The sequence below is a fragment of the Stegostoma tigrinum genome, chromosome 16 (genome assembly GCF_030684315.1).
Source record: "Stegostoma tigrinum isolate sSteTig4 chromosome 16, sSteTig4.hap1, whole genome shotgun sequence".
Lineage (NCBI taxonomy): Eukaryota > Metazoa > Chordata > Chondrichthyes > Orectolobiformes > Stegostomatidae > Stegostoma > Stegostoma tigrinum.
This window is the reverse complement of record NC_081369.1, coordinates 50,998,685-51,021,310: the sequence shown is the minus strand read 5'-3', so window position 1 is coordinate 51,021,310 and position 22,626 is coordinate 50,998,685. Positions and strand designations below refer to the sequence as shown.

The 22,626-nt window shown below is 41.4% G+C and overlaps 1 protein-coding gene across 4 annotated transcripts in view; it reads right to left on the bottom strand.

Annotated features, from left to right (window-relative positions):
* Nucleotides 1-5,557: 5,557 nt before the first annotated feature.
* The window catches only part of mthfsd (methenyltetrahydrofolate synthetase domain containing), a 67,301-nt gene continuing 50,232 nt past the window's right edge, over nt 5,558-22,626 (bottom strand). For all 4 annotated transcript variants that reach the window (XM_059651760.1, XM_048546194.2, XM_048546193.2 and 1 more), the window contains 2 exons: nt 10,571-10,696; nt 5,558-8,980 (listed from right to left, as the gene is read on the bottom strand). In XM_059651760.1, coding sequence (XP_059507743.1) covers nt 8,429-8,980; nt 10,571-10,696 — 678 coding nt within the window. In that variant the 3' untranslated portion in view covers nt 5,558-8,428. The remainder of the gene's footprint in view (nt 8,981-10,570; nt 10,697-22,626) is intronic.

Here is a 22,626-nt window from a genome sequence, read left to right as displayed (position 1 = left end):
ATGTCAAGTTCACACATTAAATCAATGGAATAAGACTTGCAAACCACTTCCACTTGCCCCACACTAATTAAACTATACACTTACAGAATGACTGCATGCATACTCTGTTTAGACGTACCAAAAACTTGTCAAGACTCCAACATAAATTAATCTTACAAGGTAAGTTACTGATAGACCATCACATGCTTTTCACTTGTGCAAATGTTTGGATTTTGAAATGAATGTCTGAAGAAAGCCAATTTAACTTAATGTTTTCCATAAAGGTTATAGTTAAGGGCCACCCTTATACTTGACACCAAAGAAGGTGGGCAACTGGAACTGCCAAAACTGGAGGAATAACACCCCCTTTAGAGTTAATTTTGTTAGCACCTCAAAGAGTGGGGAGATTGTGACATGTAATTTTCTCAAGTTCAGTTATTGCAGCACAAAACACATGCAAACATCACATCACTCATTCCTTTCAACTATTTCAGTGTCTGCGCAGTACAAACTGTACTTGTTGAATGACTGGGTGCATCAGCAGGAGTCCAATGACGTATGCAATATTAGCCTTCACTGCTTAAAATGTAGTTGTGCTGCCTTAACAGGGAGGTGCAAAGTGGCTAGAGGTATTCACGGCTGTTTTCTGAAGCTGCAAATGGGTGAACAGGTAACAGTTTAAATTGAAGATATCCTGAGTGAAGTATAAACGTCATGCATAGTTCCTGACTGAGGTTCAGGTAGAAAAATAACTCTGAGGCACTCAGGGTGATACAGCATCCTGCTGGGAGTCTTTTTCCCCTCCAGCTCCCTCTTCCAGCTGATTGTCCTACTTTATGTGACCTCTGCTTATTCAGCATGACAAGTTGCATTCCATGGGTAATGGCTACTAGTGCATAGATGACAGGCATCGGTTTGTGCAGAAGACTTAAAGTTGCAAAATCTTCAGCACCTGCCACTCCTCTCCCTCATATTTAAAATGATTCACAGAGCCAAATACTTGTAGAAATGAAACAGCATGCCAAAGAAGAATTTAACGAGCAACTAACCAATAGTTCATTGACAATATAGTGCTGCTGATGGTTTTCTTGCTGATGCTGAATATGTGATCAACTTGCAAGGCTAAGAAAAGGTAACAGTTTTAACTTTGAGACTCAAGCCTTCAACCATAGACATCATTTCCAAGCTCTACAAGACTTGGACCACACAAAATACAGGTCTAAGCAATGCAAATTTCATGGCCCTTTTTATTTTGAGACAGAATGACAGACAGTGACATGCAAGAAACATTAGCTTCTTGTAAGTCAATTGGCAATTCAGGTAGCAGTGTGGCACAGTGGTTAGCACTGCTGCCTCACAGTGCCAGAAATTGGGGTTTGACTCAGCCTCGGGAGCCTGCCTGCATGGAGTTCATACGTTCTCCCTGTGTCTGCATGGGTTTCTGCTGGGTGATCAGATTTCGTGCCACAGACCAAAGATGTGCAGGTCAGGTGGATTAGCTATGGTAGATACAGGGTTATGGGGATTGGGTGGGATGCTACTTGGATGGTTGGTGCATACTGTATGGACTGAATAACCTCTATTTGCATTGTGGGATTCTATAAAATTTTCACTAATCGTTATTTTGCTTAAATGTCAGTTTAATGGAAAATTCACAGTGAATTACTTTATGTCCGAAAAAAAACAAAAATATGCTAACACTGACAAACAGATACAACCTGTTGTAATTTTGTAATGCTGTAATTTTCTTTGTTCTTTGTTAACCAGTCTGTCCTAAACAACTGTCATGCCTTGTATATCCAACAGCCACGTGATCTGTTCAGAGAGGTCAAATAGGGAAAAGAAAATCTAATTAATGGCATATAGCACATACCTTCAGGGTGAGGTGATCTCTGTTCCGACCAGGAGCTGTAAAGATGAGTTTAATGATTTCATTCGAAATTGACTGCTGAACTCAGTCTCCCCTAGATCTTTAACTTGACTTTTCCTTTTCAGAAGCTGAGAGACCTGCTATTCATTCATTACATTTTCCGTTGATATGCCCAATTTTCAACGTCTAGGAGTAGTTTCAATACTTAATGCTTCTTTCAGACGTACAGCCTTAAAACCAGAAACAAATTATGAAAGGAACACAATAAATTGCTTGTATTCAAGCAATGTAAAAATGTCCAGAGTGCTTCCAAATGCATTGGTTCAAAATAGTAACCCATTCACTTTCACTATATGTATATTAAAAAATGATATTGACTGAAACTTTAAGCTTTACTAACAATATTATATAAACCGCCACCTTTCAGACCGGGCAGGCTGTTAGTAACTGGAAGTACTGTATTCTGACAGTTAAATGACAGTGAATTTGGAATTAGATCAGAGTGAGGAAAAATATGGAAGCCAACGGACTGCTGAGCAGTATGCATGATAAAGAGGCATTGTAGAAAACACAGAAAAGTGCAGGGGTTTTGAAACCAGGAGGAATCTGAGGAGGTGACTAAGTAGAGAGCAGATTACTACTAAGTTCATTGGCTAAAGCTTCAGGACTCATGACAAACAATTATCATTAAGCCTTTCTGTACTAAAGTACTGGACTGAAGGTCTCATTAATTTGAATACAAGAAAAAGAGAATGCAGCGGTTCAAGTAGGCAGCTCACCACCGCTTCTAAAGGGCAACTAGGATGGGCAATAAATGCTTGCCAGCAAGCAACATCCACATCCCTTGACTAATTGAAAAAGGAAAATCGTTAGCATATTGAATTGTCTCTCAGTACTTTAACTCATCTAGCTCAGTATCTAAGTGCAAACTCCTTGATTACCTTATATCTCACCACTTCATTGGACTGATTGTTCTAAATACGGCTTGTACTTTGAGTAAACACTCTTTTTCCTTTTGTTTTACTCTGAACAGACTTCATGTCTTTTACTGCTGATGGCATGGCTAGCAAACTAATATCACGTTCATCCCATTTCTGTCATTCATATCTTATAAGTCTCAAATGACATTTTTTTCTGAAATTTTCTCTAACCTTAACTGCTAGAATATGATTTTATCTCTTAAATCATTCTCATATCTCTTCAATTAGCAGAAGTTCATCACAATATCACAAAGCTTGTCTGACCTGATTATAAAATCTTAACATAACTTACAAGGAAAGGACTCAATTATGACAATCTATTCTGTCATTCTTTTTAAATTCTCCTCTACGTTGTAATGATAAGCAATGTACACATTCTGTGTACTAAATCCATCCCTAAGTTGTTCATGTTTATTTGTGACCAGCTTGTTAGATAAAGTGTGTGAAGATCCATCGTTAATTTTATGCATCCAATGATAGTAAGCATTGAACCCACAGAGGTAGAGTTCTATTTTCCTACGTGGATCCAGATTCTCTTCACGGGGCGAGGAGGAACACACAAGGTGAAACCACAAGCCTACTAGCACAGTGTGTGGGTAATTTGCTGCGACTTTATCAGTTGAAACCATATTTTCATTATTTCTTCTCAAATGCAACATTTAATTTGTCAAAATTAAATTTCTTTCAACCAGCTGACCAGAAATGCAAAGAATTTGCCTAGAGGTTCTCACAGTTTATTGCTATAACTTCAGCAGAAGACCAAATCAAACAGCACCAATTAGTTTTTAGCATTAAGCTTAAGTGCTGTTATTTTGAAGCTGTTTTGCAAGTGCATCTGTCCCTGTGGAAACGCCAGCCTATGACACAAATCAGTACACTTCTGAGTAGAAAAGGTTTTCATGGCTGTGTGATAATATCCTTTCCAATTCAAAACATCAAGAAGGGATTGTTATTATCTGGATCAGTACTCTGTCTGACATTACTCAGCAAGCTTTGGATCCTGCAGCTTAAATTAGGCAATCAGTGGACCAAACCATTGACAAATGTTATTGCACTTGATTTTGTGTGATAATAAATGAACTTTTTTGCTTCTGTAAGATGCACTATTGTTCAATATCTTTACCATCTAACTCTGGAGTAATAACACTTTCTGGAATCTGTATATTTCCTGCAAATGCTACCAGAATTAAAAGACTGATAAATTAAACTTTCAATGTTGACACAGTTTGTTTTGTTAATACGGATTTCAAAATTTAATAAATATATCCTTATTTTTATTAAAGAAGCAGAATTCTATGAAGGCTCAAGAGAGCTCGAGTAACCTCAAATAGCTCATTCTCTTCCTTGTAGCTTGCTTCCCTCTAGTGGTAATGTATCGACAAATACTAACAGTGGAAAAATTCTAATACTGAAATTTAATGTTTTGGAGAAGTTGCTTACAAAGGACAGTCTCACCAGATTGTTGCACTTACCTTATAATTCCAAAATTGTAAATGCAATTATTGATGTTCTATTTTATCACCAGATAAAATTCTGGGTACCAGAAGCTAACTTTTTTTTATATATAAAAGATACAGAGTAAAAATACTTGTCTCTTTGTGGGCCATGTGGAACATTCTTTTATCTCATCCAGAATTGGAAAAGTTCATCAGTTTTGCTTCTGATTTCTAGCCTTTTCTCACCGTCACCTGGCCCATCCCTGATCCTTCCTTTCCCTTCTTTGACTTCTCTGTTTCCATTTCTGGAGACAGGCAGTCCACCACAAACCCATTTGATAGTTAGCTTGATGACACTTTCTCATATCCTGCTTCCTGTAATGATTCTATTCCATTCCTTACAGTCAACCTCACATCTGCCCTCATCCGTTCCTTCCCTCCAAGAACAATAATAGGGTGCCCTTGGCACTGTGTTCAAAAGGTCACCCTTCAGTATTTCCATCCAGCATTCCATTTTCCTCCCTTGTCAGTATCTTGCAGCGATTATTTCTCCCCTAACACCTTGACCCTCTCCTCTGATACATCTGAACACCACTTAAATCTCCATAGCATCTTCCTATGAATGGTAAAAGGGATAACACATGCCCTTGTACTTCATTTGCCGTCATTGTCAAAACCACCAAACACACCTTCCAGGTGAAGCAGCAATTTGCTTGCAATTCTTTCAATCTAGTCTATCGAATTCACAACTACCAATGTATTGTCCACTATATTGATGAGACCAAACGCAAAGTTTGTGGAACACCTCCATTCAAAAAAAAATTAATCTGACCTTTCGAGTTGCATGCCAATTCAATATACCATGTTGCCATCACACTAAGATTTCTGTCCTAGGCCTTCGGTACTGCTCCATGAAGACTCGTGCAAGCTTGAGGAACTGCACCTCTTCTCTGTTTCATCAATTTACAGCATTCAGAAACCATCACCAAGTTCAACAAATTCAAACCAGGAAAATACTGTCCTCTACTTTGATTATATTCACTCCCCTTTTATATTCCTGCCTGCATAGGCAACAGAGCTGACCTATTTTCTGCTACAATCACTACCATTATACCTACTCTCCAGCTCTATCGTTTTTCTACTACTGTTTGTCCTTTGCTCTGGGCACTCTTAGCATCTGTTCCAATTGATCTCCTGCCCCTTTTCAACAGAACAACTTAGTCATTTTTCCAGTACTCTTCAGCTCCAACGAAGACTCATATTTGAAGACAAAATGTGAACTGTTTCTCTCTCCAGAATAGAATAGTAATTGACATTTGTATTTTTACAAAAAAGTGAAAAGTATTTTAATTGCCATACTCCAGAGATGCTGCCAGACCTGCTAAGTTTCTCCAGCACTTTGTTTTTATTTCAATTTTTCAACACCTGCAATACTTTTGCCTTTGTTTATACAGAAGACATTTTTACACATTATATTTCATTATTTCCATTTACTTAATGCTATTATTCCAATTGCCCGTCAGAATAATTAAATGATGCTTTACCATTTTAATCAATCAGACTTTCTGGAACATTCTCCCCTCTACCCCCAACCTGTAATATCTAACCTCTCCCTTGGTGAAAACGAGAAAGGCAGAAATCTGCCTTTAACATAGTTTGAATCAAAACTGCACTTGAGTAGACTAACAACCTTTCTAGGGATCAATAAAAGTCAAGTAACTGATAGATCAAGTGCTAAACAGCTTCAGAGATGAAGGTGGAGTCCTGAGCTGCAATATTGTTTTGGCCTGGGTTTACTGAAGGACAAAGAATTCAAGTGTATTCCAGCAACAGGCATTTGGATGATAGTTCTGTAGCTACTCGTCACTTATGTAATCTGCTACTGCTCGTTAAAGAGATTACAAAGCATTTATTGTGACTAGCACTTGGCCTAAATTCCTCTGCTAACTTGAAATGGTCTTCTTGTGTGGTACTAGATCACTAGGCTAATTGAATTGGTAACGTTCAACTACCAATTGGGCAACTCGCTAGGGTCGGTCATGAGAACTATTATGTCACTGCCCGGTGACATAATTTGCAGGTCTGTTAACCTACCTGATTGTCACTCCATTTGATGAAAATAAAATAAAAATATTCTCACACACTGAAGTAGTCTGAAGTTGAAACAGAGCTACATCCCTTTGAGGCCATTTAAGCATTTTGAAGCTTAACAAACACCAACTATTCATTCAATGTGATGGCTACAAAAAAGGCTCTCCGTGAAACTACAACAGCAAAATATTCCTCACTTATGGAGTACAGTTTCAAAGGCAGAAGGTAATTTTTCTCTGCCAATCTTCATGCAATGCAAGCTCATTCAAAAGATACAACCTTCTAATTTTTCAAAATGTGTGAAATACTCTCCACAAGCAATTGTTGCCACTTTCTAGTTATCAAGAGTCGAACTGTGCTGTGTAAACAGAGGCACATATGCCATTCATTAAAAGCCAGACAAGTTAGAGATTCACCTCGAAGCTACTCAGCATCCAGACTTGTTGGCTCAGTAGTTATGGGTGGCACACTGGAATAGCAATGCTGCCTCACAGTGCCAGGGATCCGAGCTGGATTACGGCCTTGGGTGACTGCCTATGTGGAGTTTTTATATGGGTTTCAGGCAGAACCTCCTGTTTCCTCCTACAATCCATGGATGTGCAGTTTCGGTGGTTTGGCTGAGCTAAATTGTACATAGTGTTTAGGGATGTGAAGGCGAGGTGGATTAGGCATGATGGATAGGGTAGAGGAGCTAGGTCTGGGTGGGATGCTCCTTGTAGGGTTGGTACAGACTTGATAGGCTAAATGGCCTTTTTCTGCACCGTGGAGATTCTGGATCCAGGGTCAAAATCCAGGAACTCCTTTCCCAACGCCATTGCAGATGTGCTAGTACAAAATGGATTTCAGCAGCTCACCAACAATTTCTCAAGGGCAACTAGGGATGGAGTGAACTGGAAAGAAAAAACATATTCCTTTCCCTAAAGGACAGCAGTCCTGACCATTCACCTCTAAATCAATGTCTATGCATTTGCATTTATTCCATCAGTCATATATTCAGTTCATACCAAGGTAACAGGGCTTTTGCAGAATAAAGAATTACATATGGTGCTTCTTTGGCCATGAATTTATTGGATGCCTTTTTTTTCTTGTTGTGAAGCTTTTTTTTGACTTCTGTTCAAACCTAGTGACAATGGATTCAATGCAACTCGTCTGTGATTTCTTGTCTGACATGCTGTCATCTGACCTATGGGACTTTTACCTCGTGAGCCAGTAAAACGCTTTTCCTCTCCAAGATGACATTAATGGGCTCTACCCTGGCCTTGCTTGTGAAATAGCTTTCAAAAGGTCTCTCAAGAAATTTATTTCCTCAGAAAACATGCTTCCTGAATGGTCTGTATCACCTGCTTCTGTTAAGAGTCTTCTGGCCACTTAAGGTATGTGAAACAATCCTATTATTGTAAAGTTCTGATGGACCATATTTTTAAGGTTCACAGAAAAGTTACTGGATTCCATAAATTCCCAAAATAAAAAGGTGGACACCAGGAAATTATTGAAGCTTATAATTTGTAGAGAGTAAACTTAAGCAGTGTCAACAATTAACAAAAAAAATCACTTATGTATCATTTAACCCTGAGTACAAAGCCATTTATGTTCATTTGAAGTTTTCTATAAAGCTGAACAGAAAATAAATGCAATGTCTGTTGTAATATTTCAAAGATATTTTCAATTCAGTCTGTTCAGTGTTACATCCCACATCTGGAGTAGGTATGACTTGCCTGGTCCAGAGGTAGGGACACTACTGCAAAAGGCCCTACAGTATTTAATGTGCTTTCTAATATTTATATATGTAACCATGTTATGTCAGCTATCACATACAGATAGTAGTATCTGGCCAATAATATCTGTACCACAGCAGAATAGGCACTTATCAAACTTTTCTAATTTCATTGGCTGTTCATGAATGTGTATTCTTTCAGGTTGTTGAACTGGTCTTTCATGTCCAAATGAGGCACTATATACAAAATAGAATTATTAATAAGCTGCCTCTGTTGCACCTTGCACTTCTCGATATGATCGATTCTTCTAAAACATAATTACGTGTGAAATTTGCTGCTGACGTTTTTGGTTTGGACTCAGGTTATTGGCTGCTCGTTTTTTTCAGTGCTTTGATGTTTAGATCTATTGTCTCTTTGACACTTGGAAAGTTCAATTTTAATTATATTCCCACTTATGCTTAGCCCAGTCAGGGAGGTTACAGCTTCTCTTGCAGTGAACTCATCCTTATAATCAAGAAAAACCCTGTGCTGGGCACCCTGCCAACGAAGACGCAATGGAACTGCATTGTGCTCTCTTAAGATATTCTTTAATTCACTGACTCTCAGGCTCCGAGGTAGGTTACCCATATAAACTGCAGTAACTCTGGTTGGAGCGTTAAGCTGCTTTTGACAGCTAGATTCTATTTGTTCTTCACTAGCTTCAGTATTTCTGGCCATTTCCATTGTGTTAGTTTTAACCTTGAATGCACTTCCCCCTTTCCCTGACGACATTCTTTGATCTAACAGACTGTGGAGTTCTTTCTTCTCTGTGTGCATTTCATCCTTCAGAGCAACATCCTTTCCTGCTTTTCCTTCCCTGAATTGAAGGTTTTTAAGGATTGGAATTTTTTCCATCATCTCCGAATCCACCTGAGTAACAGAAATGGTAAAACACAAACACCAAGGTCAGAGGGACTATCCAAATGTAGGAATGAACGGATTAAGGTGAGTTCATATCTATTAAAGGTACATAGTTCTTTGAAAGCTACGCCACAGTTAGACAGGGTGGTAAAGAACGTGTAAGCATGCTGGCCTTCATTTGCTCAGACTCATGTTGCAGTTCCACAGGACGTTGGTGAGGTCACTTTTGGAGTGCTGTGTACAGTTCTGGTTGCCCTGCTTTCGGAAGGAGAGTTGGATTCTCTGACTCTAAGGGTCACTTCAAGGTAGCCTGTGGGCCTCCTGTAGAATGGGGAACAGGCAACTGCCTCAAGGCAATATCCCAATAACAGAATGGGGAGCCAATGTAAGCTTTGAGGCCTGTCTAGCCTTACTGACCTAGCTACAGTTTCAAGTTGCCCAATGCAGGAGAATTCCTCCACAATGATGCAGCTATTACCATTTTTGAGTTGAAACGTTTCTGAGAGGGCACCTCCAGATGTAGCTCCTTCCATACTGGAGGACCCTTATTGGCTTTGGGGCTTGATAAGCGCACCCACTATCGTTAACTGGACAAGAAACATAATGGAAAGCTGCTAATTGGCCAATTCAGGAATAAAACTGCCAGGATGACTGTTTCCCACAAACTGTAGAGTCTTTCAATCCCAACGTCAAGACCCCAAATCAAAATCCAAATCCTGCCAGCAACTACATTTCTCACAGATATCATAAAGGAGGCTCTTAGTGCACAACACACAATGAAAAATATGATTTTTAAAAGGTTGTATTTGTAATTATGTTTCAATAGTGTGATTCACTGGTGTATGTGCAATGCTTGCCCTTTGATTCGCAATTACAGCTGCATGTTCATAGGATGCCAAGAGGGAGGCAGGCACTTTCACTAGATACAGACTGAAAAACACGGATGGTAAGATGGAAATCAAATATAAATGTCTTGGTGTAAGGCACTTGCTGAACTCAGCTGGAATATTGCATACAATTCTGGGTGGCACATGATAGGAAGGACGTGAATGCATTGGAGAGAGTGCTGAAGTGTTTTACAAGAATGATTCAAGGGATGAGGGATTTCATTTATGAAAATATGATTGAGAAAAATGTATTCCTTGGAAAGGAGGTGGCTAATAGGAGATCTGACAGAGATTTTCAAAATCAAAAGCAGGCTGGGTACAGGAGATACAGAGAAGTTGTTCCTAATGTACAAGAACAAGAGGGACATAGATTTAAAATGATCTTTAAACGAAGCAAGGGTGAAGTGAGTAGTCTGGGTATGGAATGCACTGCATGGAGGAGTGGTAGAGACAGGTTTAACTGAAGCATCCAATAGGGCATTGGATGATTATTCAGATAAAAACAAAGTGCAAAGGTATGGGGAAAATGCAGTATGGCACCAGGCCATGAAGCTCATTTGGAGAGCCAGTGCAGAAATGATGGGCTGAATGGCCAGTTTCTGTGCTGATTGTTCTTTTTTCAGGACAACCTGCAATACAATGAAAGAAGTACTACGACAAACATAAAGAATATTTCTTTTCACGAATTCAAAGAATAAAAGGGATTGTAAACCTTCGACCATATAATTCCTTGAGGCTTGGAACGGCTACAGTTTGTTTTTATCACTCGAGTAGGTGTAAGGATGTAGTCTACAGTTAGATCATGGTTGTCCATTAGTTCTTCTGGGATATCAAGCAACTAGAAAAATAACATTAAAAACACAGAAATCAATTAAAACTCGAGTAACTGGTTTCAGTGATTTTGCCCCAGAATTCACAAAAATTTCCAATAAGTCTGTCAGTGTTACCAGGTACTAAATAAATTAATTCACTCATGATACCCTGACAGTCTGAGATCATTTACCACAGCTGACAGTCGCTCTTGCTACAAAGACAGCACCATGCTCTCTGAGCTACTGAACTTTACTGAGAGGCGTGCTAAATGGCACCTTTGCAAGTGCCTGAATTAAAGGAAAAATTGAAGTATCAGGCTCCTAGAACAAACATACATGCAGGCGTTTATTTTTTTTCCCAATTTATTTAGAACTTTAAACCATGTTTAAATGTTTACCTTGCCACAGTTGGCTTCCTGATTGCAGCTGGGGATTTTGCACCATCTTCCGACGTTAAGCAGTGAGGTGTGAGACTTCAGTCTTCACCTCCCACTGTGTTTATTTCACCCCAAGCCGTGGAGGTGTTCACAGATGCACACCTTTCACAGCACTTACACACACTTTAATATCTAATATTAATAACCCAGATGGGCAGTCCAATAGTAACTTGTAAAGTTTCTTCCAATCTGAACAGCAGTTCAAAAATGGTATCAGAGATAGTGGGAACTGCAGATGCTGGAGAATTCCAAGACAATAAAATGTGAGGCTGGATGAACACAGCAGGCCAAGCAGCATCTCAGGAGCACAAAAGCTGACGTTTCGGGCCTAGACCCTTCATCAGAGAGGGGCATGGGGAGAGGGAACTGGAATAAATAGGGAGAGAGGGGGAGGCGGACCGAAGATGGAGAGTAAAGAAGATAGGTGGAGAGAGTATAGGTGGGGAGGTAGGGAGGGGATAGGTCCAGGGAAGACGGACAGGTCAAGGAGGTGGGATGAGGTTAGTAGGTAGCTGGGGGTGCGGCTTGGGGTGGGAGGAAGGGATGGGTGAGAGGAAGAGCCCGTTAGGGAGGCAGAGACAGGTTGGACTGGTTTTGGGATGCAGTGGGTCGGGGGGGGGGGGGGGGAAGAGCTGGGCTGGTTGTGTGGTGCAGTGGGGGGAGGGGACGAACTAGGCTGGTTTAGGGATGCCTAGTTCGTTCCCTCCCCCCACTGCACCACACGCAAACCATTTCCACTCCCCCTCCCATTCTCTAGATGACATGTCCATCATGGGCCTCTTGCACTGCCACAATGATGCCACCCGAAGGTTGCAGGAACAGCAACTCATATTCCGCCTGGGAACCCTGCAGCCATATGGTATCAATGTGGACTTCACCAGTTTCAAAATCTCCCCTTCCCCTACTGCATCCCTAAACCAGCCCAGTTCGTCCCCTCCCCCCACTGCACCACACAACCAGCCCAGCTCTTCCCCCCGACCCACTGCATCCCAAAACCAGTCCAACCTGTCTCTGCTTCCCTAACGGGCTCTTCCTCTCACCCATCCCTTCCTCCCACCCCAAGCCACACCCCCAGCTACCTACTAACCTCATCCCACCTCCTTGACCTGTCCGTCTTCCCTGGGCTGACCTATCCCCTCCCTACCTCCCCACCTATACTCTCTCCACCTATCTTCTTTACTCTCCATCTTCGGTCCGCCTCCCCCTCTCTCCCTATTTATTCCAGTTCCCTCTCCCCATCCCCCTCTCTGATGAAGGGTCTAGGCCCGATACGTCAGCTTTTGTGCTCCTGAGATGCTGCTTGGCCTGCTGTGTTCATCCAGCCTCACATTTTATTGTCTAGCAGTTCAAAAATGGTTATTTTCCCTAGAACAGCAAGAATTATATAAGGCGGTGGTACCTTTGCCTCTTCTTCTCAGTGATCTGTCCAGGGGCTCTTGGGCTAATGTCAAACCTTTTTTCTCCTTGCCCAAGGTTGGTGTGATTTCTCCTGAACGGGCCAAGTTGTCCTGCAGGAAGGTGCAATCTGTGTTCAACTGACATGTTTTGTCAGGTTTGAGCAGCTCTTCAGAAGTGAGCATCTTTTTTGAGCAAGGCTTGGATCTTTCCCCAGGTTAGAAATGCAAACAGTACCAACTGTCCTTGCTTAGAAAAGCAAGGGGGACAGTTTTGGAGAGCACATGGATAAATTGTGTCATGTAGATTTTGTTGTTGATGTTGTAAGCTCTATTTATTTCCCTTTAATGTTTCTTCTGTTCTGGAATCACGATGCACAGCTGGTGAGTATGTAGAACCTATGCGCCTAAGAAAGCTCACCCGACTTTCAGTATAGTTTCAAAAACAAAATTGCTGGAAAAGCTTTTCTGAAGAAGGGTCTCGAACTGAAACGTCAGCTTTCCTGCTCCTTTGATACTGCTTGGCCTGCTGTGTTCATCCAGCTCTACACCATGTTATACTGGAAAAGCTCAGCAGATATGGCAGCATCTGTGAAGGAGAAAACAGAGTTCACGTTTTGGGTCCAGTGACCCTTCCTCAGAAGCCACCAGACCCAAAACATTAACTCTGTTTTTTCCTTCACAGATGCTGCCAGACCTGCCTGCCTTTTCCAGCAATTTTGTTTTTGATCCTGAATTACAGCATTTGCAGTTCTTTCGGTATTTTTCAATATATTTTATCTGGTTCGGTATATCGGCCAAATAATTAGCATTAATAAGACTGTGGTTGGAGGAATCTGCAACTACAGACTAGCTGAACCTCTCGAATCTTCAAATCAAAACAACAATTCTGAACAAAAGATCAAATACATCCAGCACTGCTAGAAATCTGAGCAAATAATTATAAATGTAGGCAAGGAATTTAATGAATCAGTGTGACAACGCTTCCTCACTCAGAACAAAATCACAGTAGTCAGAAAAGGTCTTATATTTCTTCAGTGGGTACAAAACATGAAAAGCAAACTTTTTAATGCCCGAGCAGGCTTCTATTTATAAAAGACTGTTTCTCTTCGTGAATGGCAATAATGCCAGAACAGTTTCATAAGAAAAAGGTGGCCCAAGTGATCTGAAGGAGGAATTGCAATTGACATTCAGTGATTTACTGGAGGTGATGGCCGAGTGGCATTATCGCTGTAATATTATTCCTGAGATACAGGGCTAAGGTCCTGGCTTTGCATCCCACCATGGTAGATGGTGGAACTTGAACTTAATAAAAATATGCAATTAAGAATCTAATGATGACCATGAATCTGTTGTTCGTTGTCAGGAAAAGAAGCCCTATCGCTAATGTTCTTTAGGGAACGAAACTGCCATCTTTACCTGGTCTGGACTACATGTGACTCCAGACCCATGGCATTGTGGTTGACTCTTAACTTCAACTCTGGTGAAACTGGCATGTTTGATGAACACTCAACACTCTGAACTGTTAAGGACATTGAAAATTTGCTGAAGTAAGCCAATACAGCGTTTGAGTTATAAAGAGAAGCTGGATAAAGCTGTGGCTTTTTACACGAGTGTAGAAGGTTGAGGGGTGACCTTAGAGAGGTTTATAAAATCATGAGGGACATAGATAAAGTGAATAGCAAAAGTCTTTTCCCTTGGGTTGGGGAGTTCAGAACTACAGAGCTTAAAATTAAGGGTGAAAGGAGAAGGATTTAAAAGAGATCTGAGGGACAATTTTTTCAAACAGAGGGTGGTTCAAAGATAGATGCAGGAACAGTTACAACATTTAAGACATTTGGACAGGTACATGAATAGGAAAAGTTTAGGAGGATATGGGCCAATTGCAGGCAAATGGGACTAGTTCAGTTTAGGATTTTGGTCAGCATGGATGAGTTGCACTGAAGGGTTTGTTCCCGTGCTGTATGACTCGGTGACTCTAAATTATAGAAAAACACCAGCTGTTGAAATATCGTTAAATTTTACTTTAGGAATAGTTCTTAAAAAAAGGAGTTTCCATGACCCACTTTGTAAATAATAAAAGCATGGATAGTTAGAGCAGTTTATTTTTGCTAGTTAATGAAGCTGAAACATTAAACTTCCTTCCACGTGCTTGTTCTCACCCTGCAAGGGACTCATGCCTTTGGTATCTCTACATGTGACCATAATGCTCAGCTCACTGACTTCCTGCAACATCTTTCTTAAACTTGAGGTTATCCAAAATTCTGCTGCTCATGCTCTTATTTGTGCCAAGTTGCATTTATCCAGCTTTCCGGTGGTCCCTAGCATAAGCTGTATTCTGAATGCAACACCTTTTTCAAAGTGTCAATTTTACCTTCACCTTGCTTGTCTCCAGTTAACATCCTCCAGCTTTGTCATCTTGATATATCTGTGCACCTTTAATTCTGACTTATTGAGAATTTTAATTGCTCCACCACTGGTGACATTTACTTAGGTGCTAAACCCTTTTAGATTAGATTAGATTAGATTCCCTACAGTGTGGAAACAGGCCCTTTGGCCCAACAAGTCCACACTGCCACTTGAAGCATCCCACCAGACCCATCCCCCTATAACCCATACACCCCTGAACACTATGGACAACTTAACATGGCTGATCCACCTAGCCTGCACATCACTGGGCTGTGGGAGGAAACCGGAGCACCCGGAGGAAACCACACAGACACATGCAGAATGTGCAAACTCCACACAGACAGTTGCCCGAGGCTGGAATCGAACCCAGGTCCCTGGTGCTGCGAGGCTGCAGTGCTTACCACTGAGCCACCGTGCCACCCCACTTTTACTCCCTCCTGTCTTTCCTCCTTTTAGACTTTTCTTAAAAGCAACCTCTTTACTGGCTCTATCCCTGCCTCCTTGACCTGTCCGTCTCCTCTGCACTTATCTGCTCTTTGATCCACCTTCCATCCACCTTCCCCTATTTATTTTGAAAATCCCCTTTACCTCCCCAATTTCTGAAGAAGGGTCCAGACCCGAAACGTCAGCTTTCCTGCTCCTCTGATGCTGCTTGGCCTGCTGTGTTCATCCAGCTCTACACCGTGTTATCTCAGATTGTCCAGCATCTGCGGTTCCTACTATCTCTTTGACCAAGCTTTTTGGTTATCTGGCCTAATATCTATTCAAGTGGCTTGGTGTCACATTTTGCTTTATAATGTATCAATAATTCATCTTCGCTGAGTTTATTATCTTAAAATATGATGTGCAAGTTGTTGTTGACATCACAAAAGCACAGGGATCAATTTAGACTTGAGATAATCAACATCAGATGTTCCAGTGATTCAGCATTACAAACTGACATTAAAAAGCCTTAAGTGTGGAACATTTAATGAACAAAATGTTTAAATGAACTAAATATTTAAATGAACAAAAGCTGCCAAAGTTCCACTGGAGGGCCTTTGAATGTAGGTTAGTATGCTGATCTGGATGAAAAAAGTCCACAAACTACTTTCATTTGAATAATTGTTTGAAGAAACAATTAACATCAAATCACAATGATCATAATTCTGTGAAAGTAACATGTATCAACGTACATATCAATATACAGGTGGCCATAGAATTGAAGGCGTTAAAATAGTTTAACTGTAAGAAAATCATTGCACAACACATAAATCAACCTTCAATGGTCTTCAGTAAATAACGGGGAAGTGAGCAGAAGGTACAAAGTTCTCTTAAAAATACTCAATCACAATGTTTGACCATTCTTTTTGAATATACATAAAATAGTGCAGGCATTTGAAATGAATACTGTTGTTATGGACCAGACCAAAACCCCTCAAAAATATATTAAGAAGATAGCCTAGACCCTAACTTTTCCATATTTCATAAGTATAAGGCATTGTGTTCCAGATGTAATTTGATCGGTCAGGCTACTTGCTTTTAAGCAATACATACTTTTTTTACACTATAGTAAAAATGATGACAAAATAAAAATGAAAAGAATTGGCTTAACTGTAACTCTATTGAAATATTTACCAAAATAATATATATATATGCACACATTAACTGTATTATTCCAATAAGGTAACATCCCTATACACACACCCTTAGCAAAAGCAAATTCAGTAAAATAGAGATAATAAGGTGTACCATCTCTCATTAAAATTGATGTTGTCTCACATGCAATTCTGGCAGCAGGAAGAGAATCCCAGCCTTTAGCTGCAACAGAGAGAGGATTAAGAGCTTCCACGTCTGGCTTCAACATCCCAGCAACTATAGAAAGCTAAAACTAAAAGTCCTGGTTCTGTGGGAGCTTGACCACAGGCAGTAAGGCTGCCACTATAGTTCCAACTTTAAAAAAAAAGGCTTCACAAGCTGTTTACTTTATTGGCTTTGAGCACACTGCTCTGTACCTCTGTCTCAACCTTTCCTCATAAAAAAGAACCAGGACAAAATACACCTCTCATAGCCATTGTATCGTTACAATATATTGCTCAACAAGACAAACCAGGAGTTTAAGGGGTGACCTTATAAAAGGTTTGCAAAATCAAGATAAGGTGAATAATGAGGATTTTCCCTAGGGTGGGAGAGTTCAAAACTAGGGAGGCATTTTTTAAGGTTAGAGGGGGATGTTTTAAAAAGGATTGAGGGGTAACTGTTTTTTAAACAGAGTGGTTCATGTGTGGAATGAACTGCCAGAGGAAGTGGTCAATGCAGGTACAGTTACAATGTATAAAAGATATTTGAATAGATACATGAATAGGAAAGGTTTAGAGGGATATGGGCCATAAGCAGGCATGTGGGACTAGTTTACTTTGGAAGCATGGTCAGTGTAGACTAGTTGGAACAAAGAGTCCGTTTCAATGCTGTCAGACTCTATGACAAACTATCGATAAGAAATCCTAGCACTGTTGGGCCTTGGGTTCTGAGTTTTTAAAACTATATCTCCAAGGTTCAAAATAGGAACTCATATGTGATCCAGGACTGCAGCTTGAAGACCCTGGGGGCAGACTGTATGGGTTTGCTGAAGGAGGAGTTATGATTGCCTTGTTATATGTAGGTTCAGAAGCAAAACACCACTTAACTACATTTCCTACATTTTTGAATAACAATAGATTGTACTGTAATCATTTCCACCCCCGGCAAGACCAATTTCTGATTTATTTTCACAGAATCATGGAATTCCTACAGTGCGGAAAGAGGCCATTTGGCCCATTGAGTCTGCACCAACTCTCCAAATAGATCTATCCCTCTAATCCTGCACTCCCCATGGTTAATCCAGCTAACCTGCACATCTCTGGACTGTGGGAGGAAATTGGAGCACCAAGAGGAAACCCATGCAGACACAGAGAAAACATGCAAACTCCACACAGTCAGCTGGAGCTGGAATCAAAGCTAGGTCCCTGGTGTGGTGAGGCAGCAGTGCTGACCACTGAGCCACTGTGTCATCTATGAAGGACTTAATATTACTGCCTCCATAACCACTCATCTGAAGACCATGCCATTACTACTCTCTTTTGTTTGCATTATCATCCCTTTGACATTATCATCCTTTTGATGTTGTGCCAACCTGTCATACTGATCTGAAGCCCGTCTAAGTTACACTATTCCATGTACATCCATATGCTTGTCCAATGACGACTTAAATGTACTTAAAGTTGGCAAATCTACTACCCTTGCAGGCAAAGCGTTCCATACCTTTACTACTCTCTGAGTAAAGAAACTACCTCTGACATCTGTCCTATATCTATCACCCCTCAAAGGTATGCCCATTCGTGCTCGCCATCACCATCCTAGGAAAAAGGCTGTCCCCATCCACCCTATCTAACCCTCTGATTATCTTATATGTCTCAATTAAGTCGCCTCTCAAACAAAAACAGCCTCAGGTCTCTCAGCCTTTCCTTGTAAGACCTTCCCTTCATACCAGGCAACATCCAAGTAAATCTCCTCTGCACCCTTTCCAAAGCTTCCACATCCTTCTTATAAAGCGGTGACCAGAACTGTACGCAATACTCCAGGTGCGGCCGCACCAGAGTTTTGTACAGCTTCACCATAACCTCTTGGTTCCGGAACTCGATCCCTCTATTAATAAAAGCTAAAACACTGTATGCCTTCTTAACAACCTTGTCAACCTGGATGGCAAATTTCAAGGATCTGCGTACATGGACACCGAGATCTCTCTGCTCATCCACAATACCAAGAATCTTACCATTAGCCCAGCACTCTGCATTCCGGTTACTCCTACTAAAGTGCATCACCTCACACTTGTCTGCATTAAACTCCATTTGCCACCTCGCAGCCCAGCTCTGCAGCTTATCTATGTCTCTCTGTAACCTACAACATCCTTCTTCACTATCCACAACTCCACCGACCTCAGTGTCGTCTGCAAATTTACTAACCCATCCTTCTACGCCCTCATCCAGGTCATTTATAAAAATGACAAACAGCAGTGGACCCAACACCGACCCTTGCGGTACACTACTAGTAACTGGTCTCCAGGATGAACATTTCCCATCAACCACCACCCTCTGTCTTCTTTCAGCAAGCCAATTTCTGATCCAAACTGCTGTATCTCCCACAATCCCATTCCTCCGCATTTTGTACAATAGCCTATTGTGGGGAACCTTATCGAACGCCTTGCTGAAATCCATATACACCACATCAACCGGTTTACTCTCATCTACCTGTTTGGTCACCTTCTCAAAGAACTCAATAAGGTTTGTGAGGCACGACCTACCCTTCACAAAACCGTGCTGACTATCCCTAATCAAATTATTCTTTTCCAGATGATTATAAATCCTGTCTCTTATAGCCTTTTCCAACACTTTACCAACAACTGAAGTAAGGCTCACTGGTCTATAATTACCAGGGTTATCTCTACTCCCCTTCTTGAACAAGGGAACCTCATTTGCTATCCTCCAGTCTTCTGGCACTATTCCTGTAGACAATGACGATTTAAAGATCAATGCCAAAGGCTCAGCAATCTCCTCCCTTGCTTCCCAGAGGATCCTAGGATAAATCCCATCCGGCCCAGGGGACTTATCTATTTTCACACTGTAGGATTTCTAATACCTCTTCCTTGTGAACTTCAGTCCCACCTAGTCTAGTAGCCTGTATCTCAGTATTCTCCTTGACAACATTGTTGTTTTCTAGAGTGAATTCTGTCGAAAAATATTCATTTAGTGCTTCCCCATCTCCTCTGACTCCACACACAACTTCCCACTACTATCCTTGATTGGCCCTAATCTTACTCTCGTCATTCTTTTATTTCTTAAATACCTATAGAAAGCCTTAGGGTTTACCCTGATCCTATCCGCCAACAACTTCTCATGTCTCCTCCTGGCTCTTCTGAGCTCTCTCTTTAGGTCTTTCCTCGCTACCTTGTAACCCTCAAGCGCCCTAACTGAGCCTTCACATCTCATCCTAACATAAGCCTTCTTCTTCCTCTTGACCAGAGATTCCACTTCCTTCGTAAACCACAGCTTCCGTGCTCTACAGCTTCCTCTCTGCATGACAGGTACGAACTTATCTAGGACACACAGGAGCTTTTCCTTGAATAAGCTCCACATTTCTAATGTGCCCATCCCCTGCAGTTTCCTTTCCCATCCTATGCTCCCTAAATCTTGCCTAATCTCATTGTAATTGCCTTTCCCTCAGCTATAACTCTTGCCCAGTGGTACACACCTATCCCTTTCCATCACTAAAATCAACATAACAGAATTGTGATCGCTATCACCAAAGTGCTCACCTACTTCCAAATCTGACACCTGGCCGGGGTCATTACCCAGTACCAAATCTAATGTGGCTTCGCCCCTTGTTGGCCTGTCTACATACTGTGTCAGGAAGCCCTCCTGCACACACTGGACAAAAAGTGACCCATCTATAGTACTCGAACTATAGTGCTCACAGTCAATATTTGGAAAGTTGAAGTCCCCCTTGACAACTACCTGTCTTTCTCACTCCTATCGAGAATCATCTTTCCTATCCTTTCCTCTACATCTCTGGATTATTCAGAGGCCTATAGAAAACTCCCAACAGGGTGACCTCTCCTTTCCTGTTTCTAACCTCAGCCAATACTACCTCAGTTGACGAGTCCCCAAACATCCTTTCTGCAACTGTAATACTGTCCTTGACCAACAATGCCACACCTCCTCCTCTTTTACCATCTTCTCTATTCTTACTGAAACATCTAAATCCCGGAACCTGTAACAACCGTTTCTGTCCCTGCTCTATCCATGTCTCTGAAATGGCCACAACACTGAAGTCCCAGGTACCAACCCATGCTGCTAGTTCACCTACCTTATTCCGGATGCTCCTGGCGTTGAAGTAGACAGACTTCAAATCAACTTCTTGCTTGCCGGTGCCATCTTGCGTCCCTGAAACTTTATTTCCTACTCCCTACTCTCAACCTTTTCTATACTCAAACTACAATTTTGGTTCCTCTCTCTAAACTCTCTAAATTTCTCTAAACCTTCCCAGTTCTGATGACAGGTCATTGACTTAAAACATAGTGTTCAAATTTAACAGAATTGGCTTATTACAGTTTCATCTAGGGTTCCTCTATGTGAGGCCTAGCTATTTCTCTCACTATGGTCCCAAACTCACCTCATTACCTCTACACTATGCCGTACGGTGCTCCACTCTTCTAATTCATCCACTCACTAAGTGTGAGGACTTGGCAACCGAGGATCCCTGATTCCAATGCCATATTTAAAAGGCAGTCCTGCACCAGGTCAAGTACTAGCAGCCATGACAGCCCTCTGTGGTTTATTTTAATGCCCTCAGACATGGCAGACAAGGGGATATTGGTGTCCTCCTTTATGGGCAGGGGCCTGGAGGTTCTGCTGGACAGGGATTGTGCTTAGCTGAACCGTGCTCTTCTCAAGGTTGGCAAAGGTGGCTCTGTTGCCAGATCTTACCAGCCAGGTCCGAGATTACCACCTGAGTCACTGCAGTGTCGAGAGCCTTCAAAAATGTGTGGCATTGAACTTTCCCACTCTGCCAGGGCAGGTGCCATCATCATCTCTCTGCTTCCAACTTGCACTCACTCACTCTTTACTCCTGTACATATCTCTCACTAAAGCTTATGGTCTATCATGCTTATTGTCACAGGCAGTATCATCGCTCACCACAACACCACCAGCCCCTGACCAAGTCTACAAACCACATACATCCTCTGCTCTGCCTTCTTGTTCACACTTCATCACATGCCCTGATTGTGCCAGTAGTAAAAGCTACGCAGGCACATTTATCTCAATCAATGCCTTCCTTCTCTCACTCCAGGAGATTGGGGCCCACAATAGGACAGAGGAAATCCAAGATGGGAGGTGGAGTGGCCTAATGTTGGGCTTGTTACCCCTACGAGGGGACAAGAACAGAGTCTGTTCATGCGATGATACAAAAACATCATGTCCTGGCAGACAAGTAGGAAGCACTGTCTATTACTCTCCCATCACTGAGAATGAAATCTTAAGATGCTTGAACATCTGTCTATCCCTTGTTTGCTTCACTTACTAATGTCTCCAGAAGGTATCAGTAGCATAGCTATGCTCGATGCCATTGCAGTAGACTACATTGGGCGATGCCATTGTAGATGCCATTGGGCGACTACATAGCAATGAGATGAGATGCTAATGTTTCTCACCACTCACGAGAGAGAATCATGTCTCATGCCCTGGGATCTTGAATGATTAACTACATTGATAGTCCTTAGCTGAACATCATACTCAATAAAAAACACTTCTAATGATGTATACAGTGTTAATCTAGGCTGAGAGCTCAAAACCTTGAGCCTGAAATTAGCCACAAAACAAAATAATACCGCCACAAAATTGATTGCTGTAAGTATTATTTGACTTTTCAGTGAGGTCATGCCATGTGAAGATGATTGCCATTTGTAATGAATGAAATTGCTTAGTCAGTTATTCACCTGTATCTTATATCCCATCTTCAGATTATGATTACTGCTCATGCTCCAGTGGGCCCTGTAATATAGCACTCCTCAAATTTGTGTGATTGAGAAGTCCCTTTCAATTTTGTTAAGAATGATAGATGCATGTAGCAATCATGAATCAAATCAAGGTTCTAAGTAAAGTGAAAAGTTTTGCTTTGCGTGCAATAGTGTAGATCATAAAC